General features: G+C 40.7%; 1 protein-coding gene across 1 annotated transcript in view; it reads left to right on the forward strand.

Moving 5' to 3' along the window:
- LOC138948533 (uncharacterized protein C05D11.1-like) overlaps positions 1 to 26,725 on the forward strand; it is a 47,869-nt gene that overhangs the window by 14,738 nt on the left and 6,406 nt on the right. Inside the window, exons 8-19 of the mRNA XM_070320085.1 lie at positions 7,013 to 7,104; positions 7,708 to 7,810; positions 8,381 to 8,455; positions 9,273 to 9,383; positions 10,481 to 10,624; positions 10,907 to 11,089; positions 15,177 to 15,279; positions 21,355 to 21,666; positions 22,115 to 22,200; positions 23,590 to 23,747; positions 24,580 to 24,816; positions 25,560 to 25,653. Coding sequence (XP_070176186.1) covers positions 7,013 to 7,104; positions 7,708 to 7,810; positions 8,381 to 8,455; positions 9,273 to 9,383; positions 10,481 to 10,624; positions 10,907 to 11,089; positions 15,177 to 15,279; positions 21,355 to 21,666; positions 22,115 to 22,200; positions 23,590 to 23,747; positions 24,580 to 24,816; positions 25,560 to 25,653 — 1,698 coding nt within the window. The remainder of the gene's footprint in view (positions 1 to 7,012; positions 7,105 to 7,707; positions 7,811 to 8,380; positions 8,456 to 9,272; positions 9,384 to 10,480; positions 10,625 to 10,906; positions 11,090 to 15,176; positions 15,280 to 21,354; positions 21,667 to 22,114; positions 22,201 to 23,589; positions 23,748 to 24,579; positions 24,817 to 25,559; positions 25,654 to 26,725) is intronic.

A 26,725-nucleotide genomic window follows, 5' to 3' on the forward strand; every position in this document is an offset into this window, starting at 1 on the left:
CATCCTGGAATGCATTCAATAATCTGCTTTTGTCATTTTAGACATGTATTCATGTAAATAAAACCATTTTCAAACCGATGTTTTGTTGTTTTTGTCTGTGTTTTATCAAAAAAATCGAAAAAATGGTCAACTTTGGATACTCCGTGCTGGTAAATGTGTGCACATGACATGACCCTTCGCTGTTCAAACTGTGTGGAAATTTCCGTTCTTCAAGATGACGTCATCACCGTTGGGGAATTTCCGTTGACATAGGCACAAAGAGAGAGAATCCGTTCCAACCGAAACCCCGGAATTAATATATGCAAATATATGTAGGTCAAATGCATTTTGCGCAAGCGCAGTAGACAACTTATCAGTCCCCCGGTGTCAACAAATCCATGACGTTTTCACCGATTCAGCAGCATTTTTCAAAGTTTTGAGCTGCGGAGAACAACCCTAACATTGGAAATGTTCGGCATAGTGGCAAGAAATATCAGAGAAAGATGAACCAGCAGCAGCGAACAGTAGAAGGAAGTAACAACACTCCGAAATGAACCAACATGATCGTATTTGAGCAGACGACATTCTAAGATTCTTGACTCGACGAGGTGGGTTTTGCTTCTTTCTCTTTTCGATCTTGTTTGTTTGACAACGTGATTTATTGCACATCGTTATGTTGTTGTTGTTGTAAGAATGTGTTAGGGTTTGCAGGTAAATGATAAACAGTTTGTGTCTGAAGTATTTTGCGGGTTTCTTGATCCAATTTACTGACCATGCCGCCGCCGCACACCCCCCCCCCCCCTCCCTCCCTCGATCATCTCTGTGATATCGTCTTCACAACCCCTATTTTATTGTTCTTCGCTGGCCAGTCCTTGAGAGCTTACTATGGTGTAACATGTCATCAGTATTCTTTGTCTGGGGTCAAACTGAGAAGCAGCATCTGAGCGATGTACGACTGACACAGTTTCTGTTTCTGGTCATTGACCGTAGGAAAATAAGTACCCTACTAGAGAGCGTTCTCTAATTCTAAAGGATTGGTTTACACCAGCATGGCTGACCAACCTATCATTGACAGCAATATTGTTGTCAAATCTTTTCCATTAACTAAGGAATAAAAAAAATAGATCCAATTTACTTCACCAAAGAAAAAAAAAGAGTTAAACTAAAGGACTGGGGATGCAACTCATGAATCAAAAGCATAAAGATCACCTGCAAACAGTGCTAGGTTTAGGAAATCTGAAAATGTATACACACACACAGAACACACACACACACACACACACAAAACAGACAACAGACAAGAAACAAGCAAATACATAGCAAGTGTGATGAAATAAATTAATTTTAAAAGAAAAATATGAAAAGAAAGAAAGAAAGAAAGAAAATAATTCAGCTAGTTTCAGTATTAGTTCCTGTGTGTATGTGATTGTGTGGTTACTCAAATCCCATAGTAAACTTGACATGTACATTTTGTGATAGGGGCCAATTAATGAATGTCTTTTGTGTGTGTGTGTGTGTTCGTCAACCGACATATGTGGGTACGAGCCGCTGAGGTGGTTGTAAGAAAACCCGCCTGGTTCAGTGGTTGGGGGCTGATTGGGATTTCTGATTTACCAGCCTAGCCAAAAAGTTGAGGTACACCCCATGTAACATGGTCATTTGCAAAATAAAGTACAAGCACTTGTTGACGTTTATATTGAGTCTTAAAATTTGCAGCTTATTACAAACAAAAACCATGGACAGTTGTATCAAATATTAAATCAGTGTTTGTGTATTTATTAGGTTGGAGCAAGGGGAGAGCCAGTCCTCCTGTGGTGGCAGCGAGGAGAAAGATTGACCTGATGGAAAAGTTTGCTAAACCGGAACTACCCTCTTCCACAGCAGAAACATCAGCTTTGCCATCTTCTGACCAACCATAAGAAGATACAGATACTTTGCCATCTTCTGACCCATCACAAGCAGATATGGATACTGGTACTGTGCAACGTCACTCCGCTGACATGTGTTGGGCTTTTGTCAACATTGATCAGCTCAATCTATTGCTGAAAGGTTTATATCCTGTACTGAATGCTTGTCTGATAGCAGTCTGATTATGAAAGAAGGTGATGCATCAGCCCAAGGATTTGCACAGGCCCTGCATCTGGAGTGCATATGAGTGTCCATTCAAGTCTGCAGTTGTTTACTCTTCTCCCGGTGTTTGCAACGCTTCGGGTGGTAAAGTTGCATTTTAAATAATCCGCGTATGACCAAGTTGGTACATGGAAAGGGACATTCAGCTTTACAGAAATTTGCTGCACTGTTAGGATTGAGCACAGAAATACTGTAATTAAAATGTTGCAACTTTTGAATGGCTTGATAGCTTTGTTCCATTTGTGTATATATAATTATGTAATGTTGTTGATGATTTGTGAAGCATCATTTCTATGCAATGGAATAAGAAATCAGTGCATCCGTTGGGTTTTTATGAGTCTGACAGTTTGGTTCTGATCAATATTTTCATATCAGCACAAACACATAATTGACTTTTTTAATGTTTTCATATAATTTTTTTTTAAATCAAAAAAATCTGATAATTTGATTATCAAATCATTTCCCCTTCATAGTTAAGGGCAGACCGGGTAGGCAAAATGAGTTATTTTTGGTCTCATACACCTTTTTGGGGTTGTTGCATTTTTCACACCTTTGAACATCCTGGAATGCATTCAATAATCTGCTTTTGTCATTTTAGACATGTATTCATGTAAATAAAACCATTTTCAAACCGATGTTTTGTTGTTTTTGTCTGTGTTTTATCAAAAAAATCGAAAAAATGGTCAACTTTGGATACTCCGTGCTGGTAAATGTGCGCACATGACATGACCCTTCGCTGTTCAAACTGTGTGGAAATTTCCGTTCTTCAAGATGACGTCATCACCGTTGGGGAATTTCCGTTGACATAGGCACAAAGAGAGAGAATCCGTTCCAACCGAAACCCCGGAATTAATATATGCAAATATATGTAGGTCAAAGGCATTTGGCGCAAGCGCAGTAGACAACTTATCAGTCCCCCGGTGTCAACAAATCCATGACGTTTTCACCGATTCAGCAGCATTTTTCAAAGTTTTGAGCTGCGGAGAACAACCCTAACATTGGAAATGTTCGGCATAGTGTCAAGAAATATCAGAGAAAGATGAACCAGCAGCAGCGAACAGTAGAAGGAAGTAACAACACTCCGAAATGAACCAACATGATCGTATTTAAGCAGACGACATTCTGATTCTAAGATTCTTGACTCGACGAGGTGGGTTTTGCTTCTTTCTCTTTTCGATCTTGTTTGTTTGACAACGTGATTTATTGCACATCGTTATGTTGTTGTTGTTGTAAGAATGTGTTAGGGTTTGCAGGTAAATGATAAACAGTTTGTGTCTGAAGTATTTTGCGGGTTTCTTGATCCAATTTACTGACCATGCCGCCGCCGCATCCCCCCCCCCCCCCCCCCCCCCTCGATCATCTCTGTGATATCGTCTTCACAACCCCTATTTTATTGTTCTTCGCTGGCCAGTCCTTGAGAGCTTACTATGGTGTAACATGTCATCAGTATTCTTTGTCTGGGGTCAAACTGAGAAGCAGCATCTGAGCGATGTACGACTGACACAGTTTCTGTTTCTGGTCATTGACCGTAGGAAAATAAGTACCCTACTAGAGAGCGTTCTCTAATTCTAAAGGATTGGTTTACACCAGCATGGCTGACCAACCTATCATTGACAGCAATATTGTTGTCAAATCTTTTCCATTAACTAAGGAATAAAAAAAATAGATCCAATTTACTTCACCAAAGAAAAAAAAAGAGTTAAACTAAAGGACTGGGGATGCAACTCATGAATCAAAAGCATAAAGATCACCTGCAAACAGTGCTAGGTTTAGGAAATCTGAAAATGTATACACACACACAGAACACACACACACACACACACAAAACAGACAACAGACAAGAAACAAGCAAATACATAGCAAGTGTGATGAAAGAAATTAATTTTAAAAGAAAAATATGAAAAGAAAGAAAGAAAGAAAGAAAATAATTCAGCTAGTTTCAGTATTAGTTCCTGTGTGTATGTGATTGTGTGGTTACTCAAATCCCATAGTAAACTTGACATGTACATTTTGTGATAGGGGCCAATTAATGAATGTCTTTTGTGTGTGTGTGTGTGTGTGTGTTTGTCAACCGACATATGTGGGTACGAGCCGCTGAGGTGGTTGTAAGAAAACCCGCCTGTTCAGTGGTTGGGGGCTGATTGGGATTTCTGATTTACCAGCCTAGCCAAAAAGTTGAGGTACACCCCATGTAACATGGTCATTTGCAAAATAAAGTACAAGCACTTGTTGACGTTTATATTGAATCTTAAAATTTGCAGCTTATTACAAACAAAAACCATGGACAGTTGTATCAAATATTAAATCAGTGTTTGTGTATTTATTAGGTTGGAGCAAGGGGAGAGCCAGTCCTCCTGTGGTGGCAGCGAGGAGAAAGATTGACCTGATGGAAAAGTTTGCTAAACCGGAACTACCCTCTTCCACAGCAGAAACATCAGCTTTGCCATCTTCTGACCAACCATAAGAAGATACAGATACTTTGCCATCTTCTGACCCATCACAAGCAGATATGGATACTGGTACTGTGCAACGTCACTCCGCTGACATGTGTTGGGCTTTTGTCAACATTGATCAGCTCAATCTATTGCTGAAAGGTTTATATCCTGTACTGAATGCTTGTCTGATAGCAGTCTGATTATGAAAGAAGGTGATGCATCATCCCAAGGATTTGCACATGAGTGCATATGAGTGTCCATTCAAGTCTGCAGTTGTTTACTCTTCTCCCGGTGTTTGCAACGCTTCGGGTGGTAAAGTTGCATTTTAAATAATCCGCGTATGACCATGTTGGTACATGGAAAGGGACATTCAGCTTTACAGAAATTTGCTGTAGTGTTAGGATTGAGCACAGAAATACTGTAATTAAAATGTTGCAACTTTTGAATGGCTTGATAGCTTTGTTCCATTTGTGTATATATAATTATGTAATGTTGTTGATGATTTGTGAAGCATCATTTCTATGCAATGGAATAAGAAATCAGTGCATCCGTTGGGTTTTTATGAGTCTGACAGTTTGGTTCTGATCAATATTTTCATATCAGCACAAACACAGATAATTGACTTTTTTAATGTTTTCATATGATTTTTTTTTTAAATCAAAAAAATCTGATAATTTGATTATCAAATCATTTCCCCTTCATAGTTAAAGTGTTATTCTGGTTAAAAAAAAAACCACCCCATTAATTCAAGCTCTACTGTGGTACTAGTTTACCGGGGTACTAGTGAGACTCTTTTACATGCTGTTTTCTCTACATGTAATTTGAGACAAAATGTGGTAATTAAAATGTTGTAACTATTGAATGGCAAGATGGATTTGTTCCAATTTTGTATATGTTGTTTATGATTTGTGAAGCACCATTTCTGTGCATGGAATAAGAATACAGTGGATTCCTTGTGTTTTTATGAGTCCGACAGTTTCGTTTTGATTCATATCTGCACTAACATAGATGAGTTTTCAAATGATTTTTTAAAAAAAGTCTGGATAATTTGATTGTCAACTCATTTCCCCATCATAGTAAAGTGGTTATTCTTATAAAAACATATCAATTCAGGCTGCACTGTGCTACTAGTTTGAGGTACTGGTTGGAATCTTTCAAATGCTGTTTTCTCTGAATGTAATTTTCAGACAAACATCTGTAATTAAAATGTTGCAACTTTTGAATGGCTTGATGGATTTGTTTCATTTTTGTTTATGTTGTTTATGATTTGTAAAGCGTCAGTTTTGTGTATGGAATAAGAGTTAAGTGCATTGGTTGGGTTTTTATGAGTCTGACAGTTTGGTTCTGATTCATGTTTTCATATCGGTACAAGCAAAGATGGCTGTTTTCATATGATGTATATAAAAAAAATCCTGATAATTTGATTGTCAAATCCTTTTCCCTACATAGTAAAGTGGTCATTCTGATAAAAACATATGAATTCAGGGTGCACTGTGCTACTGGTTTTTTTATGTACTGGTTCAAATCTTTAAAATGCTGTTTTCTCTGAATGTAATTTTCAGACAAAACGCTACAATTAAAATGTTGCAACTTTTGAAAGGCTTGATGGATTTGTTCAGTTTTTGTATATGTTGTTTATGAGTTGTACAGCATCAGTTCTGTGTATGGAATAAGAGTTCAGTGCATTGGTTGGGTTTTTATGAGTCTGACAGTTAGGATTTCATGTATTTTTCTTATCAGAACTGAACCGGTAACTGAAAATGCTAAATTAAAATAATATATTGCTTAGAAATGCTTTTCGATACACAGAATTATTAAACACACACATATTGCTGCAAAGAAGAAAAATTGGATCAAAACATGCACTGGTTCACAAACTGCAACATTTTAAAATAAGCACATTTTATAACGTTTTTCTCACATTTTGGTGAATAAAACCCCCAAAAATTGCTTTTCACTCAAAATTTAAAATGGTTTCCCTTAATTAGGTTATTCTGCTTGCAAAAATCAAACAAGCAGCAAGCTGTTTCCAAAATAAAAAAAAAAAGTGCTTGCCTACCCTGTCCCCCCTTAATGAGTACAGGTGTTTTGGATCAGTTTACTGATTGCTGGTGATTTTGTGTGTGTGTGTGTGTGTGCGTGCATGTGAGTGTGTGTGTGTGTCAGTACAGGTGTTTTGGATCAGTTTACTGATTGCTGATGATTTTGTATGTGTGTGCGTGTGTGTGTGTCAGTACAGGTGTTTTGGATCAGTTTACTGATTGCTGATGATTTTGTATGTGTGTGCGTGCGTGTGTGTGTCAGTACAGGTTTTTTAGATCACTTTACTGATTGCCAATGAGTGTGTGTGTGTGTGTGTCAGTACAGGTGTTTTGGATCAGTTTACTGATTGCTGGTGATTTTGTGTGTGTGTGTGTGTGTGTGTGTGTGTTTACGGTTCTGTTTCATTTATCGCTCTTTGTCCTCAGGTTTACCAGTTCATCATTGAAAACGCTGAGACATGTTTTGGTTTCAACTTCCAAAATGTGGATACAGCACATCTCAAGGAAATTGCCCCAAAGTGAGTTTGCCAAAAGTGACACAGCATTTACTGCATGTCTTTGATAACTATGAATAAAGGTTGTGTATTTTCCCCAAAATGTTCTTGTTTTCTTCCAGTTTTATCAATCTGTCCAGAGCTCCGTTCTTTTTTCTTCTGTGGGTGTTAGCATGCTATTGAGCTCATACATGTTTGAAATTTATCCTTGTAACTTCTCTTTTCTTCTGTGGGTGTTAGCATGCTATTGAGCTCATACATGTTTGAAATTTATCCTTGTAACTTCTCTTTTCTTCTGTGGGTGTTAGCATGCTATTGAGCTCATACATGTTTGGAATTTATCCTTGTAACTTCTTTTTTCTTCTGTGGGTGTTAGCATGCTATTGAGCTCATACATGTTTGGAATTTATCCTTGTAACTTCTCTTTTTCTCTGAACCTGTTTTTTTGTGTAGAGTTTGTTTTATTTGGACTAATTTCATATAGTTTTGTAGCTACATGTGTTAAGACATTATTGAACTGACTTGCTGTCTTCTGTTTCATTGACATTGTGTTCTTTTGAATTCTGCTTTCTCAATTTTGTGTTAATCATTGTCCATCACTTGATAGAGTTGTTTTTCTTTTTACAGACTGAAAGAGTTGCTAAGCAACATAGCAGACGGCAAAGAGAAGATCGACATGGAGCGCATTTCAAACCTCGTGCATCGTCGTGTTCTGGACGCTCTCAACAGTGTCAGTATTCTTTCTTTGTCTCCTTTTGATGTGTGTGTGTTGGTCTGTGTGTGTGGGTGTGTCTATATGTCTTTGTACATTTTTGTTTCAGCTCTTTCAAAGTGATGTCACCATTGTTTATATAATTACAGCTTTCAGTTGTCTAAGGAATCTCTAGATGAACAACACCAATGTTTTTCTGATTGCTTCTCAACATTGTTAAACTTCTGCAGACATAAACGGTGCATAAACATGAAAATGTTCAAAAATTATGCAACAGCTGTGTCATTCATTTGAGGTTGAGGCGGTTGTGTGTGTTTTTGGTGGTTTTTTTGGAGGGGATGGGGGAGGTGGTTGTAGTTTCGTTTGATAGCAAAAATATGCTGTGATGTACGGAGATACATGTAGTAAATAACACTAATAACAGACTTTTGGGGTATTTTGATTTCTGCAACACAAATGCAACAGATCAACTGTTAGACTTACTACCAACTTCCAGAGTTGTTAAGACAGTTATGTGTAATACCATGTAGATATGAAAGCAGATACAGTCAAACAGCCAAGTTGGTGTGTTGCGTCTGTGGTTTTCAGATAGAAGAAGATGTGCACGAAACAGTGGCCTGCATGATGATTGGACAGTTTCTGTTTGGCGAGACTCAGGAGGAGGTGAGCCAACCTGTGCAGTTTGTGTGTCTGTCTGTCCATCCATCGGTCAGGCTGTCTGTATTTGATACGGTCACACCAGCCCTGGAGACCACCTCTTGATAAAAAGACCACGTTCCTGCCCTTTACGACCACCTGAAAAATAACCCCAACAAGGTTCTTTCCTATGTAATTCACCTTTCCATAACAACAACCTGTCTGAAAGGACCACTATTAAGTTGGTTTCTTGGGTGGTCGTTAAAGACGGTTTTAATCGTATGTCTGTAGGCTGAGCAAGCTTAGCTTGTCTGTTCAGCATTCTTTTTTATTGTTTCTTTCTAGCCAATCAGACTGAACTAAAATATGAATTATGAAAGCAACCTGGCACACACAGTTCTGAACTGGCGAGACATTTACAGTTTACATAAGCTGTGTCAAACCCCATGTAAAAGCTTGGGTAAATCTTATAAGGTTTACACCTGGATACATTTGAGAATGAAGCTATGATTATAGGTAGAGTTTAATGTTGATAATGTGACAGGGGAGGCTACCGCTCCTTTCACAGCAGACTCTGCACCTGAGTTGTTGGCCTTTAAGTCAACACCAGTGGGTTGTGGAATTCTGTTTGTGATGGGGTCTGGTGGTTTCCGATTGTCTGTATGTTCATGGAAACCTTCGGGTTTGCATAACAGTTTTTATAGGGCTAAGAAATTAGCCCTTACATTTTCAATCCTGTTTGATTGCACTTCGTCTCCCGAGGTGATTGTAGTGTTTCGGCACTCGGTTACAATAAGATTAACTGTTTCATTGTGGTTGTTAGTATGGATATTATTGATTTCAGTTTGAACTTCGGCTGAACACTATCGAGAGTCGGCAGCGCTTGAAGAGGGAACCAGAGAGTTTCTGGCTGGATCTGCTCAAGACGTACACTCAGGGCAAAAACTGGGTTGTGGTGAGTTGTTGCTGCGTGTCTGCTGTCTCTTTCACAACTTTGTTGAACTAGTTTCTTTTTGGATTATGTTTGCTCCTATAGTCTACAAAGAAAAGATGAAAGAAAGGCTGCTTCTGATAGGATATAAGACATTTGGAAGTGTTTGTGAACATTTATGCAAATGCATATGTAGACAAAGATCTTTGTATGGCTTTTGAGAAGAGAAACTATTTATGGTCCAGTATCTTCATTCACATCCCCCCCCCGCGGGTTAGGGGGAAGAATTTACCCGATGCTCCCCAGCATGTCGTAAGAGGCGACTAACGGATTCTGTTTCTCCTTTTACCCTTGTTAAGTGTTTCTTGTTTAGAATATAGTCAATTTTTGTAAAGATTTTAGTCAAGCAGTATGTAAGAAATGTTAAGTCCTTTGTACTGGAAACTTGCATTCTCCCAGTAAGGTCATATATTGTACTATGTTGCAAGCCCCTGGAGCAATTTTTTGATTAGTGCTTTTGTGAACAAGAAACAATTGACAAGTGGCTCTATCCCATCTCCCCCCTTTCCCCGTCGCGATATAACCTTCGTGGTTGAAAACGACGTTAAACACCAAATAAAGAAAGAAAGTTGATTGACAGAGTTTTAGAGCTTCATTTTCTTTGCGTCATATACAGCAGGAACCTCTTGTAAGACCACCCAACTTGGGGTTCCCTCCTGGTAAGACCATGTCTTTCACTTTTTTCACTGTTTATAACCCCCGTTTTCTTCTTCTTCTTGTCGTTCGCTGTTAGATCATCAGTCCGGACTGCAGGGCGAAACGTGCTGTCCTCTCCAAGTCCTCTCTGGGGCCATATGGCTTCTTTTGTAGCGTTGTCTCCTCTGGCCAGATGGTGTCCCTCAGAGCACTGTGGTATGGACAAGCCTGCAGGATGTGCTCTGCTGTCTGATTCTTGCCACACGGACACAAGGGGGAGGGAACTAGCTTCAGTTTTGTGGCTATATGTTTTAAGGACTCTTTCCTTTTTCAGACACGGTTTTCTCAGATTTTTGAAGGTCTCAATAGGGGGTTTCAACTGTACTCTATTTCTGAGCATGTTTGTGTTGGGTTATTTCCATCAGGTGATTGGAGAACCGAGTTCGTCCCTCATGGAGCAGATGGGAGAGGAAGAGAAGGCAAGGGTGGAGGCTCAGAGACAGAGTCTAGGTCCCGCCGGACTGGTGAAATGTCAGAAAACGCTGGAAGAGGCAACAGCTTCAAACGAGGTTTGTATTTCTGTGACACATTGAACAGGGAAAGCAATAGCTACAACAAATCTAAAAAAAAGAAGCTGCTGCAATATGCTGGGACAGAATAACAGAGCATGATGGGGGGGGGGGGGGGGGGGGGGAATCTGAAGCAGGCAAAATTTGTTCTGTGAAACTGTGTTCGCGTATCATCACAAAACAGAGTGTTCTTCTTCTTCTTCTTTTCGCTGTCAGAGAAAAACCAAACACACAGAAAACAGAGTGATTCACACTTATCTCGCATTCTATTTTCTTCCACAGACTGAAGCCCCCAAGACGGTGCTGACGCAAGTGCCGGTACCCAACCCGGAGAGCATCCACTTCCACCCCATCACCCCCTCCTCGAACCTGGCGGACAGGAAGGGGACGGAGAACCCCGAGTTTCCTCTCCAAAACCTCCCCTACACCTTCCAGCTCGACGACATGTCCACCAACTTTGCCAGGGTCAGTTGAGAAAGATTCTCTTCTTCTTCCTTTTTCATGGGCCAAAACTCCCACGTTCACTCATGTTTTTGCACAAGTGGTTTTCTTCATGTATGACCGTTTTTACCCCGCCATTCAGGCAGCCATACAACACGTTCAGGGGAAGCATGCTGGGTATTTTCATGTTTCCATAACCCACCAAACTCTGACATGGATTACAGGATCTTTTCCGTGCACAAAATTCTCCACCAGGCGGCCGCAACCGGGATTTGAACTCACGACATTCCGATTAGGAGGCTGATGTCTTATCCACTAGGTGACTGCGCCCGTCAAAAGATTCTCTAAAAACCAGAATAAAATCAACAATCGGTCATGCAGTGGAACCCCTCTTTTTGACTCACATGCGAAGCAAAAGTGAGTCTATGTACTCACCCGAGTCGTCCGTCCGTCCGTCCGTCCGGAAAACTTTAACGTTGGATATTTCTTGGACACTATTCAGTCTATCAGTACCAAATTTGGCAAGATGGTGTATGATGACAAGGCCCCAAAAAACATACATAGCATCTTGACCTTGCTTTAAGGTCAAGGTCGCAGGGGCCATAAATGTTGTCTAAAAAACAGCTATTTTTCACATTTTTCCCATTTTCTCTGAAGTTTTTGAGATTTGATACCTCACCTATATATGATATATAGAGCAAAGTAAGCCACATCTTTTGATACCAGTTTGGTTTACCTTGCTTCAAGGTCAAGGTCACATGAGCTCTTCAAAGTTGGATTGTATACATATTTTGAAGTGACCTTGACCCTGAACTATGGAAGATAACTGTTTCAAACTTAAAAATTATGTGGGGCACATGTTATGCTTTCATCATGAGACACATTTGGTCACATATGATCAAGGTCAAGGTCACTTTGACCCTTATGAAATGTGACCAAAATAAGGTAGTGAACCACTAAAAGTGACCATATCTCATGGTAGAAAGAGCCAATAAGCACCATTGTACTTCCTATGTCTTGAATTAACAGCTTTGTGTTGCATGACCTTGGATGACCTTGGGTCAAGGTCACATGTATTTTGGTAGGAAAAATGTGTAAAGCAGTTCTTAGTGTATGATGTCATTGCTAGGTTTAGCTGAAGGTCAAGGTCATGTAAAGGTCAAGCATGTGAGTCGTATGGGCTTTGCCCTTCTTGTAAACAAAAAAATGTAAGACTCCCTCCTTTTTAAGACCTTGATTTTTTTACATCTCCTCTTCATAACCTCTGTAAATTAACCTCCATTTTAAGCCTCCTTCCTTTTTTAAGACCTGATTTTCTCAGGGTTTTGGAGGTCTTAAAAGGGGGGTTCCCCTGTACGCGTCGTACATCAGTGTTGTTCCCAGTCTCTGAGGACCTGGATTGAAAATAGGCGTAGGTCCAAATGTTCCTGCTTTGTCTCACTCAACTCAACTCAATGCCCGTCACTCCTGTCAGGGTATGGGCCGCCAACAACAGCTCTCCAGAGTCCTCTGTCCTGGGCCATCTTTTCTATCTGACTCCAGGTGTAGCCCATCTTTCTGGTGTCGGCCTCCAGGTCGCGTCGCCAGGTGTTTCTTGGACGGCCTCTCTGCTTTGTCTGCTTGGTAGGAAAATTAATGATCAGAAGACATCCTACATGTCAAAACCTTGCACACTTGACCGGTCAGGAGTCAGATACAAAAAAAAGGATGCGTCAATGACCGTAGCCTGGAAACAACACTGATAGATATCGGTTGAAATTTTGTTTGACTAATGCAATTGCTACGTTGAAGACTTGGTTTGACCGGTTGCTGCAACAAAGTGGCCAGTTTATGTAAGAACCAGGATTCGTACTTGTGAATACACGCATGCAGGAAAAAGAAAAGAAAAAAATGGGTAGCACCGTACTGTAGGACAGCTCGCTTACCTCAGTGAGAAAGCAGCCCAATTTCCTTGAGGGTAACCTCACAGGACTATATGAAATCTTTTTTACACCCCCGGTATAGGGGTGTGTATAGGTTTCGCTCGATGTGTTTGTTTGTTTGTTTGTTTGTGTTCGCATATAGATCTCAAGAATGAACGGACCGATCGTCACCAAACTTGGTGAACAGGTTCTATACATTCCTGAGACGGTCCTTACAAAAATTGGGACCAGTCAAACACACGGTTAGTGTGCGCGCCTTCGTGAGCGAGGCTGGTACTACATATTGTTCATACGAAATGACAAACACAGGTTACAAGCGATAACGCGCAAAAGTACTGGTTTATTTATTTTACATCTGATATTAGATATCAGTAATGCATATATATATTTACAGTACTACGTATTGCGGTAAAAAACTTATGAACAGAAAGAAAAAGAGAAAAAAAAACAAATTATTAGACATGGCAAAAGTATCAAATGCATTAACAAGACACAAGAAGTAAAAACAAGAAAAATAAACAATCACAAGACAGGCGAAGACAAACAGACAAGAAAGTTACAAATACCAAACACTCGTTGATTAGTCCTTCAACAACAATAAAGAGTTACGTTCCGTACGTTCAACAATACCATAAGCACTAAGAATACTCAAGAAACTTAGCATACATACGTTTAAATCCGAAATGGTTACTTTCAGAAAAAATACAAAATATTAACTCATCAGGCCTGGAATACAAAGCAAACTGTCATACCAAAAAAGTCTAACGACAACGTTCCTGCGTTAATCAAAGTCACAAACAAGATATTTACTCATCCACTTTCCCTCAATAACGTTACAAGAAATAAGCCCGTTTACAAACGATCACCACAGACCGCAAGCTCTTTTACCTAAAATCTTTTAACGTAAGGCTGAAAAAGTCGGAGAAAACGTTTCACTTCGAACTTCGTTAACCACAGAAAACACAAGTTATCATTATAAACATTAGCGACTTTCTAGCGTCTACAAAACATTGCTGTACGTTCACAACACTAGAACAGTTGAACACACAATAAAGAAACACTACAACAAGTCAGACTTTCAACTCACGTTATACATAAACAACTCACAAAGTCATTACAAAATGGCGACCAAAATACAACACAAACAAGTAACAACAAAATTACCTTATGCGCTGTGTGGGTTGACCAGCAGTACCAAAACGTGTTGCCTCACAAACGAAGGGCACAAAACGATTCACACTTGAGAAACAACTGTCTCCAAGAACATTACGTTGACGTTAAAACATAAGAAACACTCCGTTGGTTCACTTGCTAACCTTCATACGTTTACAGATCAAAACCAAACACTTCCTAAAACCCTCAGATCGACTGACGAGACAGGAGTCAAGCAGTGGTATTTATGGAAACAAAAACCTAACATGGAATAGTTATTCAAAAGTCAAAGGTCACCGGATTGACCAACCAACAACATTCCTAAGACAGAATCGGGTGAAACTACTATTTTACAACCAATCAGTACCCGATCACGCACTCCGTGCATGCTCAAAACTTAAAACGGTATATTTAACAGAAAGAAGACCAAGGAACTAGCTGACATCACAAAGCTAAAAACACGTGAGTCACACGTATTCTAAAACTTGCAACGCAGATTCGCAGGGCTCACCCCAAAATCAAGACACGGAAAAGAGCAAGTGAATCTCACGGTGTTCTAGAACTAAGCGACGCAGTTTGTGACGCTCCGACCAAAACCAGGTCACAACAACTGAACAAGGAGCACGTGAATCTCACGTAAAAATATTAACGCTCCACAAAAAACAGGTCACAACAAGGTGCCACAATAAAAACACGGTTTACTTCTTTTTACATCGTGCAATGGCTTGAGCAAACGTAATTACAACAAAAGTAGGTGACTGCATGCCACATCGGCATGCACAGTTAGGGAGTTATTGGTGGATTAAGATTCTACAAGGACTTATAGCGGGACATATTAATGGTCAAAGGGAAATAACCACACTTGTTAGCAGTGCCTGCTCAGTTGGTGGCAGTGAGAATGCTAAGGACGGGGGTGTTTATCCTACCTCGGAGGAATTTCTTGTTTATCTTATCCTTATCCTAAGAAATACAGGTTCTGATAATAGCATCAGTTCTTAGCTCATTTCTGACTGTGAGTTCAACAATGTTTTCCCCAGATGCTGGTTCTGCTGGACACCTCCAATCTACCGCTGTCCCTCAAGTACTACCTGCCACTGCTGACCGAATCTCTTATGGAGAGTCCCATTCTCAAGAATGGAGGTGAGTTACCACGACAGTTTCTCAAAAACTCTCCAAGTTGAGGAGGGTCTTTATTGTTGGGTGGGCGGGTGTACTTGGGGCGGGGATGTAGCTCAGTTGGTAGCGCGCTGGATTTGTATTCAGTTGGCCGCTGTCAGCGTGAGTTCGATCCCAGGTTCGGCGGAAATTTATTTCACAGTCAAATTTGTGTGCAGACTCTCTTCGGTGTCCGAACTCCCCCCCGTGTTCACTACATTGGGTGTGCACGTTAAAGATCCCACGATTGACAAAAGGGTCTTTCCTGGCAAAAATTGCTTAGGCACAGTTAATAATTGTCTACCTATACCCGTGTGACTTGGAATAATAGGCCGTGAAAGGTAAATATGCGCCGAAATGGCTGCAATTACTGGCCGTATAAAATTTCATCTCACACGGCATCACTGCAGAGCGCCTAGAACTGTACCCACGGAATATGCGCGATATAAGCCTCATTGATTGATTGATTGATTGACTTGTCCTTTTCACTATTCATACTGCTCTGCTTAACCTTCGCCCGTCCGGGTTATCGACTACACACGGAAGTCATCGTGGGGTCGTGCGGACCCATGCTTCTCATTTCCTTCTTTGAGAAACATGGGTCCGCACGGCCCCACGATGTTTGTAGTCTAAATAATGACCTTTTTTTCTTTTTAATTACTTCTCGCTGAAGTTTTAGGACATAAGAGGTTGTTAGGTTCCTGAGGCATTCTTAAAAGCTCATTAAGAAATTCCAACTAGTTTAAGAGATATTTGCAATTAAACACCCTTCTGGGTCCACACGGACCCCCGACCACCGGCGAAGGTTAATAGTCCAAGCATATTAGAGAACAACGTTGAAGTGACAATGACTAGGTTTAAAATGTCCCTTATCAGAAAGTTCAACCTCAGTCCTTTGATGTTTATTAAACACATTTTCATATAAAGTTGGCGCTTCATATGGAAAAGTGGCTTTGAAATTGACCCTAATCCTTCTTTGGGCTCTGTAAATGTCGTTTGGGGCTATGGTTGTAAAACGGTATCTACTGGTCACCCCAATGTATAAACTGAAAACTCTTTCTGCACCAGAACACGCAGAAAGGATTGTATCTGCCTGATGTCTGATGCTTTTCAAAATCCCCAACCACAAACACCTTCAAAACGGACATTAACTGACACTGTTGTTTTTCCCTATATAATCCTTACTATTTTTCCGAGACGTCGTCCTGTTGTGTATTTAGCTTGCCACAACCTCATACATGGTCCTAAAAGTTAAAGTTGAAGAAAATACTAAAGATAAATGAACAAGCTGACGCAGTGTCATTCGCACCGTGAATCCCCCCATGGGAACATACTAAAGTCTGGTTCCAAATAGGCTCAATTTCCTTCTATTTCTTTGTATTTCTGCCTCGTAGGGGTAGGGGTGTTCAAACCAAAGGCACCTTTAAACCAAAATTCAAATCACACATCTTACAATACTAAGACACTCAGCAGTGAAAGGGTGTCTGCTGGTAAAAAATTCCAAACAATCCTAAAAGTACTTCACTACTAAACGTGCTTTTAAAAAGAGCCGTTATTTTTCCCTCTATAATCAGTATTGTGTTTTCTGCGAACATGTAGTCTATTTAGATGGTTGTCATGTGCACATGAGTTGCTAAAGCGTTTTCAGTTGGGCATATGTCGAAAAGCAAAGAATTAGCCCTTTGAAAACCATCAGAACTGTCACACAAAAATAACATTTACCTATCTCACCAACTGACCAAACATAGGGCTTTTCCTTATGTATTATGTATTGTCGTGTTTTTTGTAGCATACTTGTGAAAACAGCCACCACTGTTGTAAATGATACTTTAAAGAGCATTATTTCATTTTTACAGTTGAAGGACAACCTGGACTGCCGTATATTACAGCTGTTTTACAATCAGCCAAAATTTTCTTAACAAACGTATGTTAAGAACAACTCCCATAGTGAAATTGAAGGAAAACAAAGTGAAAACCCCCCTGCCATAGAGGAGCTAAAGAATCAACAATAAACGACTGCATGGATAGCTTGATGCACGAATGCATTGCGGACATGTTTGTCTCCAACCAAGAGAAAGTTCCAAAAAATCCCTTTTGTGCTTCTTATTATACAGTGACGTCAAAGACAGCCTTTTCTGCTGTTCACACATTCAGGGGTTATGGTTACACTAAACGACGTAGTTGTAGCCATACTGCCATCCAGATTTATTTTTTCCTTGCGAGCAGTCACAGGGTGTTTGTGCTGTCTGCCAACCGTCAGACGACCCCGCCCAAGTCTGTTAAGGGACCGTTTGACCGTTATAGAACGCGTCTTTTTGATTTTTTAGCACATTTGGAAACGGTTGATTTTTATCCCTACCATTGTTGAGGGCCCCAAAGGGGGGGTATCATCACGATCACGGGAAGGGAAATTTTAGCTTTCACGATCACAGTTACCTTGATTTTTGTTTTCACGATCACAAACACCTTGACGAATAGAGGATCATAGAGTGATACAGCTGTGAAAAATGTACGTTGAAAATAAAATGCTTTGCAATAATGCCCATCACGATCACGAAAACAAATGACGATCACGATCACGAGACTTGATTTTTTTGTCATCACGGATCACGGGCAAAGTCCCATCACGATCACAGAAATGGAAATTTCGGCAATCACGGTCACAGAAAGGTCAAAAAACGCCAATCACGATCACGATTTTAAACCCTTTGGGGCCCTCATTGTTTCCAAACATTATATAGGAATGTTTTGTGAACAACGGATAATAGCCGCTACTCGCATGTGTAGCAAAAGTGAGCGTACATACTCACCCTGGTCGTACAGCCGTTGTCCGTTGCCCGTCTTCATCTGTCTGTACAAATCATTACCTTTGGATTTTTCTCGAACGCTGTGAAGAAACACCAAATGTTGCAAAATGTTGTATGACCCCAAGAGCTCAAAAAAGATACTTGAGAACCTTGACCTTACCTTAAGGTCAAGGTCACAGGGAGAATGAATGTGGTCTAAAAACTGCAAAATTTCACATTGTGCCAGTTTTCTGGAAAAAAATTAAAAACAGCGGGCTTAGTTTTGTATGGTATACAAGAAAAAGAAAGCCTTATCTTCTGATACCATTTTGGTTGACCTCGCTTCAATGTCAAGGTCACAGGAGTCCTTCAAAGTTGAATTGTATACATGTTTTGAAGTGACCTTGACCCTGAACTTTGAAAAAAATCTTTCAAACTTCATAATTGTGTGGGGCACATGTTATATACTGATATTGAGCCACATTTAGTCACATATCATCAAGGTCAAGGTCACTTTGCCCCTTATGAAATGTGACTGAAACGGGCAATTGAATCACTAAAAGTGACAATGTCTCTTTGTAGAAAGTGCCAATAAGTATGTTTATGCTTCCTATGTCTTGAATTGATAGCCTTGTGATGTGTGACCTTTGATGATCTTGACCTTGGCCAAAGGTCATGTGTAATTTGGTAGGAAAAATCTGTAAACCAGTTCTAATAGTGTACAATGTCCTTGCCAGCTTCAGTTGTTAGACCTTCACCTTCAAGGTCACCTGAAGGTCAAGGTCACTTTAAGACAAAGGTCAAGCATGAGAGTCGCATGGGCTTTGCTTTGTTAAGATTTTTTACCAAGACACATGGATTTCTTTACCCGGCTTGGTCACATTTTTCATAGGGGTCAATGTGACCTTGACCCTAACGATATGTGACCAGATGTGGCTCACTATGAAATTCTAACAAACGCCCCACTCAGTGTTTAAGTTTGTAAGAGATATCGTCCATAGTAAAGTTAAAGGGGCAAGCTCACATCAAAATATGTCTACAATTCAACTTTGAAGGGCTCCTCTGACCTTGACATTGAAGCGAGGTCAACCAAAATGGTATCAGAAGATAAGGCTTTCTTTTTCTTGTATACCATACAAAACTAAGCCCGCTGTTTTTAATTTGTTTTCCAGAAAACTGGCACAATGTGAAATTTTGCAGTTTTTAGACCACATTCATTCTCCCTGTGACCTTGGCCTTAAGGTAAGGTCAAGGTTCTCAAGTATCTTTTTTGAGCTCTTGGGGTCATACAACATTTTGCAACATTTGGTGTTTCTTCACTTCATAGCGTTCGAAAAAAATCCAAAGGTAATGTTCAGTACAGACAGATAAAGACGGGCAACGGACAACGGCTGGACGACCAGGGTGAGTATGTACGCTCACTTTTGCTACACATGCGAGTAGCGGCTATTATCCGTTGTTCACAAAACATTCCTATATAATGTTTGGAAACAATGGTAGGGATAAAAATCAACCGTTTCCAACTGTGCCAAAAAATCAAAAAGACGCGTTCTATAACGGTCAAACGGTCCCTTAACAGACTTGGGCGGGGTCATCTAACGGTTGGCAGACAGCACAAACACCCTGTGACTGCTCGCAAGGAAAAAATAAATCTGGATGGCAGTATGGCTACAACTACGTCGTTTAGTGTAACCATAACCCCTGAATGTATGAACAGCAGAAAAGGCTGTCTTTGACGTCACTGTATAATAAGAAGCACAAAAGGGATTTTTTGGAACTTTCTCTTGGTTGGAGACAAACATGTCCGCAATGCATTCGTGCATCAAGCTATCCATGCAGTCGTTTATTGTTGATTCTTTAGCTCCTCTATGGCAGGGGGATTTTCACTTTGTTTTCCTTCAATTTCACTATGGGAGTTGTTCTTAACATACGTTTGTTAAGAAAATTTTGGCTGATTGTAAAACAGCTGTAATATACGGCAGTCCAGGTTGTCCTTCAACTGTAAAAATGAAATAATGCTCTTTAAAGTATCATTTACAACAGTGGTGGCTGTTTTCACAAGTATGCTACAAAAAACACGACAATACATAATACATAAGGAAAAGCCCTATGTTTGGTCAGTTGGTGAGATAGGTAAATGTTATTTTTGTGTGACAGTTCTGATGGTTTTCAAAGGGCTAATTCTTTGCTTTTCGACATATGCCCAACTGAAAACGCTTTAGCAACTCATGTGCACATGACAACCATCTAAATAGACTACATGTTCGCAGAAAACACAATACTGATTATAGAGGGAAAAATAACGGCTCTTTTTAAAAGCACGTTTAGTAGTGAAGTACTTTTAGGATTGTTTGGAATATTTTACCAGCAGACACCCTTTCACTGCTGAGTGTCTTAGTATTGTAAGATGTGTGATTTGAATTTTGGTTTAAAGGTGCCTTTGGTTTGAACACCCCTACCCCTACGAGGCAGAAATACAAAGAAATAGAAGGAAATTGAGCCTATTTGGAACCAGACTTTAGTATGTTCCCATGGGGGGATTCACGGTGCGAATGACACTGCGTCAGCTTGTTCATTTATCTTTAGTATTTTCTTCAACTTTAACTTTTAGGACCATGTATGAGGTTGTGGCAAGCTAAATACACAACAGGACGACGTCTCGGAAAAATAGTAAGGATTATATAGGGAAAAACAACAGTGTCAGTTATTGTCCGTTTTGAAGGTGTTAGTGGTTGGGGATTTTGAAAAGCATCAGACATCAGGCAGATACAATCCTTTCTGCATGTTCTGGTGCAGAAAGAGTTTTCAGTTTATACATTGGGGTGACCAGTAGATACCGTTTTACAACCATAGCCCCAAACGACATTTACAGAGCCCAAAGAAGGATTAGGGTCAATTTCAAAGCCACTTTTCCATATGAAGCACCAACTTTATATGAAAATGTGTTTAATAAACATCAAAGGACTGAGGTTGAACTTTCTGATAAGGGACATTTTAAACCTAGTCATTGTCACTTCAACGTTCCCTTCACTAAAGTGGCTAAGATGCCTGGACTATAAAGTATAGACTGCATTGAAGCTACTGCAGGTCACCCTCTGCACATAACCACTGTATGTCATGTCCCGGATTGGTTCATGTTTGTTGCTTCTCTTCATGGGGTTTGACTGACTCATTTTCTTTGAAGTCAATGTTTCGCACATCTCACTGTTGACCTTGTACTGGCTTTTGTCAGTTGTTACAGTTCCAATAGTTTTGACCGATTCTCCCTTTTCAGAGCTGATCTCCCACGAGCGTGTGATAGCAGAACTTGAGAAAGACACGCAGTCAACAGACACCGGTCTCGGAGTGCCGCCAGGATGCTTCCAGTGCGGCCACTTTCCGCATCTCCTTGTAGCGGAGGTCAAGGTCGAGGAGGAAAAGTACGAGAAAGGAGTGGAGTGGCTTCGTGACATTCTGTACGGCACGCAGTTCACAGCAGAACGGCTAAAGATCATCGCCAATCGCAAGATCGGGGATATTTCCTCTCTCAAGAGAAGCGGATCAAAAATTGTTCGCACACTGCTGCAAGAACTTGTGTTCAAAAAAGGTGTGTTGTTATTTTGTGTGTTGTTTCTTTAGTAGGTTGTGAAATTGTTGCAGGTGTGGGTATGTTGTTGCTGTCACTGTTATCTGTGACCTTTTTGGGATGGTCAAAGTCTAGAAACCTGACTGAAGATTTTTGTTTACAGATTAATTGTGGTTTTGGTCCATTATTTCGATTTGTGTTTCTTTATGCAAACTTTAAATGTACAAAGCATAAGGGATTTCAGTATGTCTTTGGGATCACAGGATTGAAGATCCTTTTGTGCCAAGCATTAGTTGTGTAAGAATTATGATATTCAAAAGTACATTTCTTCAAAGATTAGTAAAGTTTGTCTTAAATTAGATAAGAAGAAGAGTTGCACTGTGTTTGTAAACATTTTGAAAGAAGGCCTAGCCAATTTTTACAATTTCAGCTTTGAAGGCTCCTTCTCAGTGATGTACTGTTTGTGCAGAATGCAACTTCAACGTGGCAAGCATGCTGAGGCAGTCCACCTTCCTGACCAAGGTACTGGAGACATTGGAGTCGGACCCTGATAAGGTGAGTAAATATATGTTATTTGTATTTTTGACCAAAATATGACATTTTACACGGATCAAGACAGTCAGTGTTCTTCCGAGACCGTGCAAGAAATAGAGGTGAACTATGACTTTTCATATCTGTGTAAAATGTTATGGTTAATACATACTGTTACACGCACTCACAGGTGTGTGTATGCGAGTATTGTGCAGTTGTTGAGCTTACCAGTGTGACAGGGGAGGCTACCGCTCCTTTCACAACGGACTCTGCACCCGGGTTGTTGGCCTTTAAAGTCAACACCTGTGGTTTGTAGAGTTCTGTTTGTGATGGGGTCTGGTGGTTTCCGATTGTCTGTATGATGTTCGTGGAAACCTTCGGGTTTGCATAACAGTTTTAGCCCTAATATTTTCAAACCTGTTTGATTGCACTTCGCTTCCCGAGGTGATCGTAGTGTTTCAGCACTCAGTTACCAGTATAACTGGATACAGAGAAGGTTACTTTGTCATCCAAATGGGAAGATCATGTGCATGACTTTTTTCAAGGCAGCCGTACAGTTCATCCACAGAGGATGTGTATGTGAGTGTATTAAACGCAACCCTCCAGTTAATTTGATCTTGGTGAAAAAAATAAGTACTGTACCCTTTGAGGTACAGGAAATTGGAACTATTTTTGTTGTCACTTTTCTGCTTTATACATTTGCTTCTCTGGCATGTCTGTGTTATCTTTGTTATGATCGGTGTTAATTTCAGGTGGTATAATAGTGGAATAAATCTTACCCCGGTTCATTGACTTTTGCTGTTGATGTCAAGTGATGTTAGATTTGTATCAAATCTGTCATCATCTCATGATTCATTGCAGGTGGTGTCAGACATGAACAAAATCCGCGATCAGTTGATGCATCAAACCAAATCTGTGATCATTGGTCATTTTAAGTGATGTTAGATTTGAACAACATCTGTTATAATCCCACCCCCCGCGGGTTAGGGGAAGTCCCATATTGGTTGGGACGAGAAAGAATTTACCCGATGCTACCCAGCATGTCGTAAGAGGCGACTAACGGTTCTGTTTCTCCTTTTACCCTTGTTAAGTGTTTCTTGTATAGAATATAGTCAATGTTTGTAAAGATTTTAGTCAAGCAGTATGTAAGAAATGTTAAGTCCTTTGTACTGGAAACTTGCATTCTCCCAGTAAGGTCATATATTGTACTACGTTGCAAGCCCCTGGAGCAATTTTTTGATTAGTGCTTTTGTGAACAAGAAACAATTAACAAGTGGCTCTATCCCATCTCCCCCTTTCCCCTATCCCATCTCCCCCCCTTTCCCCGTCGCGATATAACCTTGAATGGTTGAAAACGACGTTAAACACCAAATAAAGAAAGAAAGAATGTTATAATCCCATTGTTCATTGCAGGTGGTGTCAGACATGAACAAAATCCGCAATGAGTTGCTCCAGCCGCAGAACGTGCGGGTGCACCTGTCCTGTGATGTGACAAAGCTGTCTAAGCGAGGATCCCCTGTGGCTCCATGGATATCTTTCCTTTCCAACTCCGTCCAGGCCTCTGGAGATGGGTAAGGGAACACTGAGTTACGGGAGCCTGTTCACTTTATTTTAATGATGGAGAATGGACCACAGATGGAAAAATGCCATTGCACTTATCTAGTACAGCGGAACCCACCTTGTTAAGACCTACCTCAATCTGAAAAAATCAGGTCTGAAAAAGAGAGGAAGTCTTAAAAGGGGGATTCCACTGTAGACGAATAACCGCCACGGTTGGCCTAGTGGTAAGGCGTCCGCCCCGTGATCGGGAGGTCGTGGGTTCGAACCCCGGCCTGGTCATACCTAAGACTTTAAAATTGGCAATCTAGTGGCTGCTCCGCCTGGCGTCTGGCATTATGGGGTTAGTGCTAGGACTGGTGGGTCCGGTGTCAGAATAATGTGACTGGGTAAGACATGAAGCCTGTGCTGCGACTTCTGTCTTGTGTGTGGCGCACGTTACATGTCGAAGCAGCACCGCCCTGATATGGCCCTTCGTGGTCGGCTGGGCGTTAAGCAAACAAACAAACAAACATGTTATTTGTCTCACCAAAAGCAAGTGTAACCGGACAGAGCTATTTCCAAACATCATCATTCTGTTTGTATGGTCGATGTTATTGTTCATGGTCAGTGTCAGAATTTGTCACTGAGATTTTAAAGTTGTCTGGGTAATGAGAAATCGCATAAGTCTTGTCTTTCTTCAGACTTGCTTGTTTAACGATGATGGAGATTTATAATAAAACTGGTCAAGAATGTGATTTCATTTATACTGTTTTCGAAACAAATGTTCTTTTTAGGCGTTTACCATTAGAAAAATGTTGCATTGGAACTGATGACAATGAAACTTGATTTTCCTTCTTTCTTTAGAGCTGCTAACCCCAAGATGACAGATTTCGTCCTGTCAACGGTAGCCAGCCCAGAGAAGAAAGTCATCATAGGCGTGGGAGATGTGGAGTCAGCGTACTTCTTGCAGACGGTGCCCTGCATTTCGTCGTACTATCACGAAGACCTCCCTGCCCTGTATGTTCTCATTCAGTACCTGACGCAGTGTGAGGGCCCCATGTGGTGTCAGATACGAGGCCTGGGCTTGTCCTACCACTACAGGTACCTCAACAACTTTATTCTTTGATTTTAGGACTGGATAAGGCAGGTATTGATTATTAGCAGGGATGTCGTTAGGCGTCAAACATCGGACATAGACCGATTAAAAGGCTCAAATGTCCGATTCACATCGCCGCATGGCGGTCAGATGTCCTATCGTTTTCAACTGAGCGCGGTCATTGTCCGATAAGTTTGTTTGTTTCTTTTTTGTGTGTGGCCTGTTTGAAACAAAAGTAATAAAACAATATACGCACACAGTGTTGATGCATATACTGATATGTGTGTGTGCACATAAGTTTGTGTTTTGCACAACATTATAATGTCCTATTAAAATGTCAGATGTCCTTTTGATGCCGAAGAGCTCAGGACATTTGCCCTATAGGTATAAATTTGTGGCAACATCCCTGATCTGTTTGTTTCTCTCTGCAGTTGAACTGTCATTGTAGATTTTTTAGAACAGCTTTAGATCAGTGATACCGTGACACATTCTATAGATTATTGTGGATTGTATTTATTCCTGACTGTCTGTGTCAAAACAAATTTATGAAGAAGTTCTAATGGCACTTTTCCAGCAGATTCTGTCTCTCTTCAAACTTTATGTAGAAGTTCTAACAACATTTTCCAAACAGTTCTTGTCCGTCTTCCGACAGTTTTGTGTAGAAAAGATCATCTCCAGGCTAATTCAACCTGTCTTGTCTGTGTTCTGTAGCACTTTTTCAATGAACTGATGTACTTGTGTGTTTCAGTGTGAGTGTTCGTCCAGATCTTGGACTGCTGTACCTCCTCCTGGCAAAGTCTACTCATGTTGTTGATGCCTACAAAGTGGGACGGAAAATAGTGGTAGGTATTTGACAGTTCTCGGTGGAGTGTGTGTATGCCTGTGCTGCATTTTGTTATTGTTTGAAATCCTACATACGAGGAGCTACTGTTCAGACTGTCTTTCATCAAAAATGGGATAGTTGCTACAAGAAAAAGGTCACCTGCTCACAAGGTCTGAGCAGGTCCTCATATTCAGGCTGCGGACAGGCCACAACCGAATGAACCACCACCTTTTCACCAAGTTCAGAATTGGCCAGTCAGACCAGTGCCCTTGTCAAACAGGCAGCATGACAACGGAACACCTGCTGCAGACTTGCCCACTACACGATGGCCTCAGGAGCCAGATCTGGGAGGAGGCGACCACGGTGCAAGGGAAGCTCTATGGCAGTCTGGACGACCTACAGCGCACGGCAACATTTGCGCGGGGAACCGGCGTTTCCATCTGAGTGATCGACAAGAAGAAGAAGAAGAAGTATATTGAAAAACTGGGTTTTTGTTCAAAGCCAAAAGGACAGTAACTGCATCCAGCATGCAGTATGAATTTTGATTATTTTGTGCACTGTATTGCTTGGAACAGGGTTCGTACAGGTCATGGAAAACCTGGAAAGTCATGGAATTTGATTTTTAATTTTCCAGGCCTGGAAAGTCATGGAATCTCAATTCAAGTCATGGAAAGTCATGGAATTTAACAAAAATAAGAAAGAAAAAAAATTAACCCCTTTAACACGCCAGCGGCTATTTTCGTCACCCAGCCATTACCCCCCCCTTTGCCAGCCAGCAGCGATTTGCATCGCCAGCACAAGGCTTGTTCGTATGACCAACTTCTCGTTCGTATTTGCATACGAGAATAACGGTATTTTTAACGGCACTTGAGCCAAAGCGAGGCTCACTTCCTTCCGTTATCTCGTCGTGTCGTCTGCGCTGCATTTGAGTCGGTTTCATCGAAGTTTTCTGCTTTTGTTTTTGCATCGATAAAGTACTTTAGTGCTTCGACAAGCAAGATGGAGGATGATGAGTTTGAAACTTTCTTTCGAGTTGTTTCTTGACAACAAAAAGTATGCGGAATTGGAACGAATTACCAAGGAAGATCTTC

The sequence above is a fragment of the Littorina saxatilis genome, linkage group LG15 (assembly GCF_037325665.1).
Source record: "Littorina saxatilis isolate snail1 linkage group LG15, US_GU_Lsax_2.0, whole genome shotgun sequence".
Classification (NCBI taxonomy): domain Eukaryota; kingdom Metazoa; phylum Mollusca; class Gastropoda; order Littorinimorpha; family Littorinidae; genus Littorina; species Littorina saxatilis.